This window comes from Gordionus sp. m RMFG-2023, chromosome 1 (assembly GCF_954871325.1).
Source record: "Gordionus sp. m RMFG-2023 chromosome 1, tfGorSpeb1-WG-v2, whole genome shotgun sequence".
Classification (NCBI taxonomy): Eukaryota; Metazoa; Nematomorpha; class Gordioida; order Chordodea; family Parachordodidae; genus Gordionus; species Gordionus sp. m RMFG-2023.
The window spans coordinates 324,968-339,295 of NC_088775.1; the positions used below are offsets into that span (position 1 = coordinate 324,968).

At 28.0% G+C, this 14,328-nt stretch overlaps 1 protein-coding gene across 1 annotated transcript; it reads right to left on the bottom strand.

The window, feature by feature from the left end:
• Positions 1–230: 230 nt before the first annotated feature.
• LOC135922438 (rhodopsin-like) lies at positions 231–12,321 on the bottom strand. Its single transcript, XM_065456813.1, has 6 exons — positions 12,056–12,321; positions 9,005–9,138; positions 5,571–5,827; positions 2,864–3,090; positions 1,769–1,934; positions 231–356 (listed from the first exon to the last, which is right to left on the bottom strand). Exons 1-6 carry the CDS (start codon positions 12,319–12,321, stop codon positions 231–233), a joined length of 1,176 nt encoding a protein of 391 aa, XP_065312885.1.
• Between the last annotated feature and the right edge of the window lie 2,007 nt (positions 12,322–14,328).

Consider the following 14,328-nt stretch of genomic DNA (forward strand, 5'->3'; position numbering starts at 1 on the left):
TTTTTACTTCCTTTATTGAACAATATTATTTATAATTAAATATATAATTAAATAAAATTTGTATTATATATAAAAAGGTTACATTTTCTACATAGCGCTATACTTTATAAAATTTAAAAAAATATATTTTAAATGATTTTGGCTAAACCTGAATTCATAAAAAAATATGGCCTAGTATAATAAAATTTAATTTTTTAGCATCGGTAATCCCCTATCAGTGTTTCTGTCTTTTATAGTGCAGTATTTCTATGTATAGTCGATCTAATTTTACTATGCGAAAGCTGACTGAACCCTAAAAGATTGTCATTTTTTAGGTAATTTTTGCACCAGGAATATTCGAATTTTCTAAGCAATGCCTAAAAAAAATAATAACGAACAATAGCATTTATATTATATTTATCAATAAATTGTAAAAGAAAATATAAAATGCTGGAGTATTAGGCCACGAAAAATTAACCCATATGGAGATTGGTCCCTCAGTAATATTGAGCCTCGAAAAATTGGCCTTCTAGAATATTCTCCAGAAAACACTGGCCTCTGTTTACGTAAATTTTAAGAATATCATTAATATAAATTTTGTAAAATGTTAATTAATAATGGATGATTCTTAGATGGGTTTCTAAACATTAATTTTTGACAAATTTATGTAATAATAGCATTTGTACACTTTAAATTTTGTCCAATAGAAACCGCTTAAGCAGGTTTAGAAGTCTAGCAATATTTGCAGCTGTCATTTTTCATGCTTGCCATAGATTATAAGACGATTTATCAATTTTTTTATCAGAAGAATGGAACATGTCATTAAGAGCAAAAAAAGTTCTTTTATTTCTAATATTGTATGAATATTTCAATATTTGGCTCATCTCAATTTAATCGCTTTACCATCATTTTTTTTTAAGAAAATAATAATATTAATATTTTTGGACATTAAAGAAGAGTTTTAAATTTTTTTGGGAAAACCGATTTTTATTGGGGATAAATTTCTTACTGCTCAAATATTTTAGAGACCGAATTTTCCCGGGAGGCAATTTTCCGGGGGCCAATTTTGCGCGGGAGATTTTCGTGACCAATTTTCCGAAGGCAAATGAGCCTTTATTTATCCTATCCTCTAGACAAGAAAGAAAGAAAGAAAGAAAGAAAGAAAGAAAGAAAGAAAGAAAGAAAGAAAGAAAGAAAGAAAGAAAGAAAGAAAGAAAGAAAGAAAGAAAGAAAGAAAGAAAGAAAGAAAGAAAGAAAGAAAGAAAGAAAGAAAGAAAGAAAGAAAGAAAGAAAGAAAGAAAGAGAAAGAAAGAAAGAAAGAAAGAAAGAAAAGAAAGAAAAAGAGCTAATTTATGGAAACACATTTTATGTATAAATTTTGAAATAATAAAAATTTATCATTATTTTTTTTTTGGTATTTTAATTTTTAACTAAATATTTTTGGGAATTATTATATTATTTCCTATTCGTAAATAATCGCAATTATTTTAAATATAATTTTTTTTTAATTAATATTTAATTACATTTTATTATTTTTCAATTTATATAAATTAAAATTCATAAAATATTATTTTATGTAAAGTGAGGTGGGACTACAAGTTCCCAAAAATACACGAAAAATTATATTATTTTAAAATTGTTATTTGTATATTTTGTTTTTAAAAAATAGATGCGTGTTTCATTTTTTTTTAGAGGAGATATAATATATCATCTGTAAAAAATTTGTCATTTGGGGCCAGATCTCAATAAAGCCTGCGCATGCCTATAAATCATTTTTATTTTACAAAACCTTTTTGTAATTCTGGTATGTGAACGCGTAGATGAATGGATTGTATACAGCAGACGTTTTCGCGAACATGGCCGGAAATAAAGTTACTATCGGCGTGATAATTGACGTCTTGCCGATCAGCGATATGACGAGCAGGCTTGCGTAAGGCCCCCAAGCTACTAAAAATCTAATATAGATGAAATAATAATTAAATTATATAGACTATAATTTTTGGTTTAGCAGGTAAATTAATTAGAAATGGCGATAATATTTTGAACAGAGTTTGAAAGGTTTGGACCTCTATTTGAAAAATCTAGAAGCTTATATAATATTATTTTGGTTAAAATCATCTTAATCGGACCGGTTTTTAAAAATCGATCCAAATTGAGCCGTCAACACCGGATAAACATTTATCCAAAGTCGAATATCTAACCGACAATCTTAGAGTTAGATATTTTGGAAAATTTTTCATACGACAAAATTATCATACTAAGAATAATTTAATTTTAAAACTTGATCAGTATATAATAATACTTATAAAAATATATTATCCATGAACAAGACAATTTACAATCTTTTATTCTTTGTGCCGAATAATGAAATTCAAATAAATAAATGATAAATATATGAAAATAAAACATAGCAAAAAAATTTATAAAGAGTCATTATAAATATTATATATTATTCATTTATAAATTATATAATAAATTAAATTTCTTACAATATTTTTAAAATTTTTCCGGAGGTGTACTGGGAAATATATATATTCCCTTCCCCACCGGCCAGCCTTTTAGTAGGGAGAAAATGGAGGGGAAGTATGGAAGGAAGGAAGGAAGGAAGGAAGGAAGGAAGGAAGGAAGGAAGGAAGGAAGGAAGGAAGGAAGGAAGGAAGGAAGGAAGGAAGGAAGGAAGGAAGGAAGGAAGGAAGGAAAGAAGGAAGGAAGGAAGGAAGGAAGGAAGGAAGGAAGGAAGGAAGGAAGGAAGGAAGGAAGGAAGGAAGGAAGGAAGGAAGGAAAAGGCTAAATTTAGCCATATTGTCATTATTATATTTAAATGAAAATTATTTAAAAGTTAAAAGGGTTAAAAAAAAATTAATAAGAATTATATTTTCCTTACCCAATCAGTAGATAAATGGACATTTTTGCGATTTTAATATTTAACGCGTATCCGCGTGGATGTACGAGATGTCTCGAGGCGGAGTTCCTATTCAATTGCAGGGTGATTTTTTTGTTTTTCATGAAGATCGTCCGAAATATGATGATATACGAGATCGTGATGATGGACAGTGGCGTCAAAAAGCAAAATATGAAGAGGCATAGGGCATAGGAAATAGTTGATTTGTCCTACATTGTATAAATTTAAAAAAATGTTTAAATATTAATTCTAATATCAATGATATGACAGCGTAACCCCCATAGATAAATTAAAAATATATCACTAAAAACATGATAAGATTTGGTTAACTTCAATACGTAAAGTATTTATAATAAACACAGGGGAAATACGGTTCTAATTTGCTATTAATCAAATGTCCTTATTTAGCTTTAGAGGAGTGCTATCAATTTAGCACCGAATAGGAGTAAGTCTGATGAATTTAAGAACGAGTGGATGAGATATTTTATTTTAAAATATTGTGAGATCTTGTAGAATTGTAACATGCTTACTAAGGGTAGATGTAAAGTCCCTAGAAGAAGATAAGAAGGAGTTTCTCGGCTAGGTAGGGGGTGGAGGCGGTATGGAGTCACCTCCAGGAAGATCCTTTAATTTTAGTTTGTTGTAATTTGCTTTATAACTAATTGGAAGTGAGTCGTCAGATGCTAATTAGCGGAGAGCGGATTGGATATTTAAAGGATTTATTTTATTAGAAATTTTTTAGGCTTTTAATTGGAGGCTCTTAAGTTTTTTTTAGAGGTTGCAGGGTGGTAAGGAAAATGAGAAATGTTTGAGTCAATCATCAAGAGGGAAAAGTTATTTAATATTGATTGAAGAATGGTAGAAAGGGTTTTGGCTACTTATAACCAGGAACCTTTAGGAATTCTAGAGATGACTGGGAGGTTTGTCAGATTTTTAGAAAGTTGAAGATGTTGGCATGAAGGAGGAGGGGGAATAAATGTGTCTGGCATTGGATGAGATAGAAGTATAACTATGAGTGGGAAAAAATGGAAAGGGATTTTTGGAAGGAAAAAGAAGGAAGCTTTTCGGATTCAGGACATAGGACGCCTTAGATTTTTTTGTTTTGTTGAAAAGGTCAGGGTTAATGATTTTTTATATTTTCTGAAACACGCGGGATAGCATTCCATAAAATGTCTAAGTGGAAGATTGTGACTTTGAATGAAAGGTGGGCACTCATGAAAGATAATGGGAAAAAAAGGAAAATTATTTTAGATACGATAAATGGAGATGTAATGTGTATAGATGTGTTGTTGATAGGTTTTAAGTTTTTATGGAGTCAAAAAAAACATTCTGAATTGTTTTTTTTTGTTTTTTATTAACTATTTTATATAGGGGATCATATATATATATATATTTATTCTAAACTGATCTTTCATTAAAAATATATTCGTTATTTTGGTTTTCCCACACAAAAAAAAACTTTATAAATTAAATTGAAATTCTAATTACTTTAGAAAAGTTTTCATAAAAAATTTTAATTGTAAATTATTTAGCATGGAAAAAAAACCAGATGGCATGTCAACCAGCAATGAATCGTTGTTCAGTTCGCATTGATAAGAATAGGCAAAAAAAGGGAAAACTTTTTTTAAACTGTTTTGAGGATATGGTATAACTCACTATTCCAAATTCTTTCATCTCCTATAAGAATAGAGATAACATAAGATTTATATTATATTTTATTAGATTTTCTAAAATCCTATGGAAGCCCTTTCATCTCCTTGAAATCGTCTCTAACGCATAAAGGTCGAAACATTTTAATCGATAAATAAATAGACTGAGTTAAAAGTATATCGAATAAAGAGCTTTTGTATTAAAAATATTAGTACAAGAGCTTTTTTATTCAATTATTTTAAAACACACTATACTATATTAATTATAAAAATTTTTATTCTATTAGATCTCCACGGTGATTCTTTATATTGCGTTTTACTTTGATATAGTTAAAAAAAATGAAAAAAATATATTTTTGTAATTTCAAATTTATTAATGTTATCATTCTCTCATTAAAAAATATATAATTATAACCTTGGCTAGAAAATGGATCAAATTTTTCAGATCGCGACCCCTACTTTTAAAATTACGTCAATTAAATAATTTCAATCCGTATTTTATAAATAGAGTTCTTAAGGAAAATTGATAATTGTGAGACAGCAAATGTATATAATATAATAAATCTATCATTATTAACATCATTGTTAATTAATATAATTAAATTATTTCTTTTTAAAATAATTTTGACTCTACCAAATTTTTTTTCACTCTCTCCTTATGTTTAGAGAGATAAAATTATCATTTATAAGAGGGATGACATGATGTGCACCTCAAATTACTGTAGCGGGTCGTGATACACTTCCATAAGATACACCTCCTCAATGTCATTTTGATGCGCTCTCTTCCTTGTTTACCTTGGTTATTGGGGTTGGAGATAAAACACATGAGTATAAAAAGTCATTACAATAACCCCAAGGTAAACAAAGAGGAGAGTACATCAAAAATTTACTAAAACAGCTGTCTGAACTCTAATAAGATCTATTCCGCCCCTTAAGGGTGGGAGATATATCCTAATACTAGTGTGCCAGATTTCGAGGTGGGAGTGGAGATCTCTGTCATAAATTTAATTTTTTTTTCTGTATTCTTAATATAAACTAACCCTACTGACGTAATTTATGGTGCAAGATGTGAGAGGACCTTCGAACACGTAAGAACTCCAAGCGCCCAGTGGTAAAAGACACCAGAAGAGACAATACGACCAAATGAGGATGATTATAAATATGGCCTGCTTGTAGTTGATTTTTTTGACCTTGAGGCTGTTTACGATGACAAACGCGCGATCGCACGCTATCGATGCTATGGTATTGATCGATAATAGGCCAAATAAGCCTCCAGTAAATCCGTAAAAGTTGCAACCTTATATAATAAATACGTTTTTATTTTATACTTAATGCGTTTTATCTTATTAGATGTGGTCAGGTTAATACGAGTCAATTTGTAGAGGTTCAATTTACATTATTTTATTGTACATGTTAGAGTCAATGAGTTTTATCCGGCAATATGCTATTTTAAAATCGAAAACTATAAAAAGTTCCTGGAAAAATTGTCTGAAATTTTATAGGGTAGGTGTTCCAAACATGATGGAACACATTTTTGAATTTTTAAAAAAACTCGCTCAAAAAACTGATAAATCATATTGACGTTAACATATATCGTCTGCCTAGAATTGGAGTTTTCCACTTGCCTTCTTCATCAATTTTGACAGAGCAGCTATAACTTTGGCAAAATAAATCAAAAATTTTTATTTTAATCTAGTTTTTATTTTTATAGAAAGTATATTGGGGAATAAATAAAGTTATTAGTGTTGTTAAATTGACTGACTTAAGCCAACTATAAAACAAGTGGAGCTCTGTATTCATCCAAAAATATTCAAATCAATCTTCAAGTTAAGACTCATCTTAGAAGCTTAATTCAATTTTTTTAAGCTTAAAAATTTTGAAAATGTCGAGTGGAGCACTCCAATTCTAGACCGATGATTATAATGTTATAAACATATTAAGACGACTTCTAGAGACCATCATAAATGATGTATTAGAATATTGTAAAATCATAACGTATTATTTTAACATTTATGCTAACATTTTAAGTAAATGGTTTACACTGTTTAAGACCTTAATTCATTTATCAATCTAAATAATCGATTATTTTTTTTTTAAAAAAAAATCTTAGGTAAATTTAAATTAGATTTTAATTAATATCGTATACATTAATAATATTATTATTGTCATATCAACTCTTTCTCGTATCTATAATATTTTAAAAAATAATGTATTTTCGAGTGTAATATAAAATGTAAATTTAATATTGATTGATTTGCTGTTTTAAATATTTTATTGATCTGTAAATGAATTGCGATAAAATAATTATTTTATAAAAAATAATAAAAATTTAATATATAATATATTTTTTTTTAAATTTCAAAATTTAAATTAACACAAGAAATTTTAAATAGTTATATATTTTTTATTAGAAATAATTTTGAGCTGATGATATTTAAGAGAATAGGCAAATTTTCGAAGGAGGCGATGAATCCCTCGCACATGTATGATTAATGGATAACTACAACGGCATATATATATATTTAATTAAAAAATGATAATTTTAATTCAGAACTGAAGTGCCTTGAGGTTCTGTATGTGAAGGAACATCAGCTTTGATTAAAAAATCTTAGATCATTTCATTAATTATTTTGTTACCTTGTATATTTGTTAACTATTGATGAGACAATGAGTAGATATATAGATTTGGGAATCACATATAACCCACAACAATGACAGTTGTAAAGTAGAAATATGTATAGGTTCAGCCTGATAGATGGAATAATACATCTGGATTCCTTATTTAAAGGTTAGTACATTGTTGGATGTTATCATGCCAGTAGGGTCTTAATCCTTATATAAACTCGTGGGTGAATTGTGCCGATAGATATATTAACCAGACCAACCTAACAAAGCATAGTTTAACAAGATTGTCCTCAAAAGATTAATTTAAGAATGAGATTTTTGTGTTTGTTGGAAAAAGTTTACCGGATTTTTTGGAAAGTAAATGGTTATAGAAAGTCTGATGGAAAGGTAAATATCCAAGAATATTCTCTCTTAAAATTAGATTGATACGATTTTGTTCTCAAAATGTTTAATTCCCAATATAATTTCCAGTTGATGAATTTCTAATTTTTTTTAATATCAATTAAAATACGATTAATGAATTGAACTTGTTTTTTTATGTCAATTGATAAATGAAAATCGCTGCCTGATTGACTGTTTCGCACTATCCTTTTATGCCAAACCATATTTAGTTTGATGTCAGTGATTCTAGGAATTTGGAGATAATTCTTCTTAAAACATCTTGTAGTAATTATTGCCTCAATTTGGGAGTAGTCCCATATTAACTATCAGGTTACAAAGATCGCTTGTTATCTATAATAGAATGAGAGAGCAAGATATGATACCCTAGAAATACTGGTCTGATATGATCCAATCCCCCTGTTGAGTATTTATTTATTTTTTTAAAAATCTAGATAGTTTCAGAAATTTTATTCGGAATTAATTTACAGATATCATTAATATCGAGAAAGGGTTTGTCAAAATCTTCCTCAAATTATTAAAAAATATGACTGGTTATTTCTAATTTAGCCAGAAAAATATAGCCTAAACCTCGCGATTTTGTTAATAGATGTCCTAACCTTTGTTCCTTCTACAAACAAAATCTTCAGACTTGCGCATTATTATTCTAGATGAAATGTTGAGTTAGCCGTTTAATCGGCTCAAAAAGAGTCATTTAACAACACTAGTTATTTCCTTTTTAAAAATAGTATATTTTTACTTTCATTTATTGAGTTTCTGATTGTATTTTTATGGTATTTGATTTATATTATTGTATACAATTTAACTATTGATTATAATTTTTTTCTTTTTTTTAAACATGGGGCCAATTAAACATGAATCTTTTAAACGTTTCCCTAAAATGCAAACCATTTTGGTTTAGGAATTCAATATTTCTATTAGTTATACCTTCAAACATTTTTATATCGATATTTAAATAATTTTGCGGTTAAAATTAGGATATGGCTAAAACGCCATGTTGGTTTTTCTATTTTGAATTTACGCTTTCGCGCTCATCTAGCCCAATCAGCTATAAGCAAACAGCTGGCACAATTTTAAATAAATGCTAAATTATCTCACTTTAAAAAAAAATCTAGAAAGTGATTGTTGATTTAAAGATCCCACATAAGCTTTCTTAAGAGAGGATAAATTACGAAATGTAGGATAATAAATCAAGCCAGCCTAGATTGCAGCCTTAAACCTTTAGCGGGTTTATAGTAGAGGCCGCTAAATCGCTTAGTGCATAATTGTTAATTTTATTGGTAAACGAATAATTTACGCAAGCAAAAATGTGTTCTAACACATTATTTAAGTTAGGATAAAATAAACTGTTCATGAAGTAATTGTATACCTCGTGAAGGAAACTTAATTTACATGTAGCTATATTTGTTTATATCAGTAATAATTTTTGTTTTTTTACTATCTAATATACCCAGATCTTTAAGGTACCAATTTTTTCTGAATATCGCGATTATGCTGAGAGGGCAATTGGATAATAGGATCATGGAATCGCTGAACACCAAATTTAGGAGTAAGAGATTTGACGGAGTGCGTAACGATTTTGTACTTTTATAAATATTATTTATTTTTTTATAGGTATATAAAAGATTAAAAATTAATGCTATAGTAATGCATGTTTTATTACTAGCTAGCATTGGCGTACGCAGCGAGGGAGGGGCAAAGCCACAAAATGCAGATGCCGGATTATATTTTTCAAAAATATTATTGTTAATATTAATTTATATTTGCTAATATTTATTCCTATCTCATATATATATATTTAATTATATTTATTTATCACATTCATCGACTAAGTTATTTTATCATCAATTAATTTCGATTTCAAGTTTTCCTATTTACCTATTATTTTCAAATTTTAGTGGCGTAATATTTATCTAAAATTCTAGTCAATTAATAATTATCTCTGAAACTCCTTGCCTAACAGGGAGAAAGAAATTGCAAGCTTGTCCAACGAGATCGAGTCTCCACCAAGCAGTAACAGCTTTTATGGAGTTAGAAGAGCCGATATAAAATTAAACCCTATTAAAATAAAAATTTCATAATTGTGTTCCCAAAATAATGGCTTGAAAGAAATATTTCATCAGAGGCAAGAAAATTATTGGATTCAATACTTATTCCAAATTTTTTTCTCATTAGAATGTATTATTTAATTATACAACTATTTTATGTAATACTTTTCAAAAACATAACATTGACTTGATTAAGAAGATGAGAATAGCGGAGAGCATTTTATTAGAACTCAAGGAAATTAGAGCTAATGTTGATGAAGAATTTCATATTTTATATGTTATTGTTGAGTCAAAAGCAGAGCTATACGTGTTTAATATTTGTCCCTCTCGACTTGCAGCAAGCAAGCTCATCGTTAAAACATTAATATAGGATCAGTAGAAGAGTATTATATAGCAAATGTCCCCTCTACCAACTTTTTTCATATGGTGATAGAAAAAAAATATAATAATTTGTTAGATTTTTATCATGAAGATGTTAAAATATCTTATGATGCCTTATTAGCTTAATAACTATGATTAAAAGATTAACTATGGTTGATACAGTCCCAAAAAATGCTATGGATGCATTGCATTATTTCAAACACATTTTAGATTATATTCCCAATGTATTAAAATGGTTATAAATATATTAGCAACTCTTCCCATTAGTAAACTAATGAGAGAACATTCTCTTTTTTAAGAAGAATAACAGAGCCTTGCAGAGGTACCATTTGCAGGACACGGCCCAGATTCTTTTTAAAAAATTTTTCCGGCCAGGGTTTTTTTTAAAAAAATTTTCAGGCCCAGCCCGGGTGTTTTTTTTTAAAAAATTAAAATACGGTCCGACTCTGGGGCCAGGCCTGCAAGTCTGTGAAAAACATACCTATGAAATACAACATCTGAAAGTAGATTGATTGATTTGGATCTTTTGAATATTCATAGGCATTTAACGCCAAGCAAGGATAGATAATCGAAAAATTAGCTCGAAACATACAAAGTACAATTATTCCTTAGGAACTTTTTGTGTATTAATTTTATATTTTCCAACATTTAAATTTTTTATACTTTACATATTTTAAAAGCTCAAAAAATTCAAATTTCAATTTTGGGTAATTTAAGTGATTCATATCGTGGGTTATATTCATGATTCACATTTACTTTATAGTTTTTCAATGCCGGTTTATATACATTATTTTTTAAATTTCACATTAGTTTAAATGTATTAGAAAAGTTATTAGTCCTAATAAATTTACGCTTAGTATTTTTAATTAACAATAATATTTCTTAAAAAAAAAATTATTATCCCCCCCCCAAACCAAATTCCTGCGCAAGCGCCTGCTAGCTAGTGTTTGCTAAATGGCTTGATTTGAGCATAAATCAGAAAAATATTATTCAAGCCCCTAAAGATTTTGCTAATAGACGGCACAAAGGTTTGAACATATGTTAGCAAAATGAGGAGGCTTAGGCTATATCGTTCTGGCTAAAATATTGAGTTAGCAGTTTTTTAGAATCGGCTTAAGCCAGGCCATTTAGCGACACTATCTAATACTAATGTTAATTTTTACTTTTAGGAGTGATATCTCTTGTTAATAATTGCTTCGAACACTAACCGATTAAAAACTCTCATACATGAACACATCTTATGGAAAAAAATTCTGACAAAATTCTATTGTTCATCATTGCACAAAATTTTTCAAGATTATTTTCATCTTTACTACCTAATGGTTAAAAAAAAAATTATATTAAAGTTTTGCAGGGCTTGCCGGTCAGTTATGGGCGATGTGAACGCCATCAACGAAGGTCCGATGGTCCGAATATCATAATTATAAAATGAAAGTATTTTTTAAATAAATTTACAGACCCGACCTGGCCCGAATTTTTTTTAATGTATTAGACCCGGCCTGAACCCGGCCTGAACCCGATTATTTTAAATAGAACCGGCCCGGGCCGGGTACGGGTCGAGCCTAACTTTGCAGATCTCTAATTCACATATCATATTTTTTGTTTAGTTTAGGCTGTGTCCAAAGTATCAAAAAAATTTAATCGCGCAATTTGCGCAAATCTAGCGAAAAAAAAAATATAAGCCATTTTTAATGGAAAAATTAAAATTTTGGCCTAAATCATTTTTTGGTATTTATAGAAATTTGAAAAAATCATTTAGGTCAACATTTTAATTTTCCATTAAAAATGGCTTATATTTTTTTTTTCGCTAGATTTGCGCAAATTTCGCGATTAAATTTTTTTGATACTTTGGACACAGCCTTAATCATCAATAAATTATCAAAGTAAATGGCCGAATATTTAAATTTAAGGCGTAAAAAATTAAAATTAGAGAATTAGAAATACTTCTTCTTTTTTTTTTTGAATTTTTAAGATTTTTGACCATATGTTTAGGTCCTTTTATTTATCAAAATTCTCTGTTCGGGTCGGGTCTCGGTCCTAGCGTACAATAATGATGTATAATGTAATTTTACCTAGAAAAGATCCAAAAGGCTATAACGTTTCCAGAGACACCGATTATCATGACGAAAATCATGAAAGAACCAACTGTATAATGGATCCAGTTAGGAATTGGCGGGTAGGAAATTAACCAATAAGCGAATAGTTTACCCGTATTGCAATTAAGTAATTGGCGGGATAAATTGGCCAATGAAGGTAAAGGATTACTACCATTTCGTTTACTAGTTAGACTGTACAGGTATTCATAATCGTTCAGTAATTCGCAAGAAGTGAAATTCATCATGAATTCGGCAAATAAAAAAATAATTTTTTAAAATAATATTTATTATATTATATTTTCAAATTATATTAAATATTTTTTTTTATTTTTAAAAAAATGTATTCTTATTTGTTTTTAAATATATTTTATTTTGATATAGTTTATATTGTATTTATTATATTGTTTTTAAATAAAATAATTTAACATATATAATTTTTTTTTTTTTAATTAAATTTATTCAACCGAATTAAATATAAATTAATAATATTAATATTTATTCGGGGAGAACCGAGCTAACGAGAGTGACTAGTTAACAATGTTAAGCATGAATAAATTTGTAAATTTTATTAAAGCATAAAGATCTTAAATTTGGTTGTAAAGATGCATTTTATATATTTTTATCTAGGTTTCAACTTGTTAATTCCTCCATCCGCCATATTTTTCCCAAAAATATTCGCTTATTGCTCCAAAAATTACTATCCAATTATATTTTTTTATTTTGCTTTCAGCAAATTCATCCTCGCGAATTTTGAAAATTTTTATACATGTTCCCTAGCTACAAAATAAAATTTTATCTGAAATTTTTAACTTAATTAGAAATCAAGCTAACTATATATATAATATATGCTTAAGGTAAAGTTGATGGATAAAAGATTAAAGGCGAAAAATATAAAATTTTGAAAAATTAATGTCTACAAAACATATAAAAAAAATATATTTTTCGAAACACATTAATAATTTAGTATATGGAATAAAATCTAAAAAAAATATGCTTAGCTGAATAATAATAGAAATGTACAATGTGTCTAAATATAGCGCATTTAAGATGAGCTATATTTATCGACATTCTCCTATTGAATTGAGTAGTTCATATTTAAAAAATAATAAACAGAATATAAAATTGTATTGTGTTCAATAAAAACTACAATTGAATAACCAATGGGGCTCGGCCATTTACCTTATGGGAATAAAATGCCCCAAAAAATGGAACATTTCACGTTATTAATTATAGTTTCTGGAAAACTAAATCCTCGTTCACTAGTTGCGGGAATTGCCCATATTCTTCTTGCTAATCTTGATAGCTTTGGAATCTCTTTCTTGTTTCCACCAAAGTAGTTTTACAAAAAAATGTTTATTTATTTTAAGAAAAAAGTTCATATAGAAACAATTTTTTATTAATATTTATTTAAATAATTTAAAATTTTTTAACCCGCCCGCCCATAGTTTAAAATTTTTTTTTCGCCCAATGCAGACCTCTAGTATGGGTTATGCCGAATAGCGTGTTTCTTTATTAACTCAATATGGCCATCATTTCTTGGTTTTTCAGAATTTTGATTGATCCCTTTGGCTATGAAATACAAATTGATAAGAAAAATTACCCATATGGACTAGAATATTTCAAATTTTAGTTATACATTATAAAGGAAAGTGAATAAATAATAACTGCTTAATGAATGGCATCTTTAACCTTTTTACAATAAGTGAAAAGGGAACTAAGTATAGAATAAATTGTGAATTCATAGTATTAAATAAATGTTTAGATTATATTGCGATTGAAAGAGAAACATATGTTCGCTCTCCCTTCCAATGAATTTGCTTAATTTATGATTTAAAATGTTTAGAAACCTATAGGGCTATTTTAGTGTTTACTATAAATTTAGCTTAAATAATATTATAGGGAAGATAGGGTTTAGTAAATAACATGAAAAGTTCGAAAAAGGAAAAAACTTGAATCACAAATGTTAAACAAGAATTAATATATAATGGTTATTATATAGCGCAAATTTTTGTATGTTACATTCATTTAATTAACATCATTTACATTAACTTAACTTAATAGTTTCATTTAATTGTTTAATAGATCTTTTGTATATATAAAGAATAAATTTATTATATTTTTTTAGTTGTAATTTTTATAAAAATATATTTATTTAATAAAGTTTTGTAATTACTTTCTTAATTTTGTTCTTATCCCTGCCAACCTTATCAACAAATGATAGGGCTAGGTAAACCGAGATTAGCTTTGGA

Coding starts and splice junctions, on each gene's coding strand:
- LOC135922438 (XM_065456813.1), bottom strand. CDS start 12,321: ATGAATTTCACTTCTTGCGAATTACTGAACGATTATGAATACCTGTAC. Junction 9,139..12,055: donor GCCTTTTGGATCTTTTCTAG/GTAAAATTACAT, acceptor TATTTATAAAAG/TACAAAATCGTTACGCACTC. Junction 5,828..9,004: donor TTGGTACCTTAAAGATCTGG/GTATATTAGATA, acceptor TTATTATATAAG/GTTGCAACTTTTACGGATTT.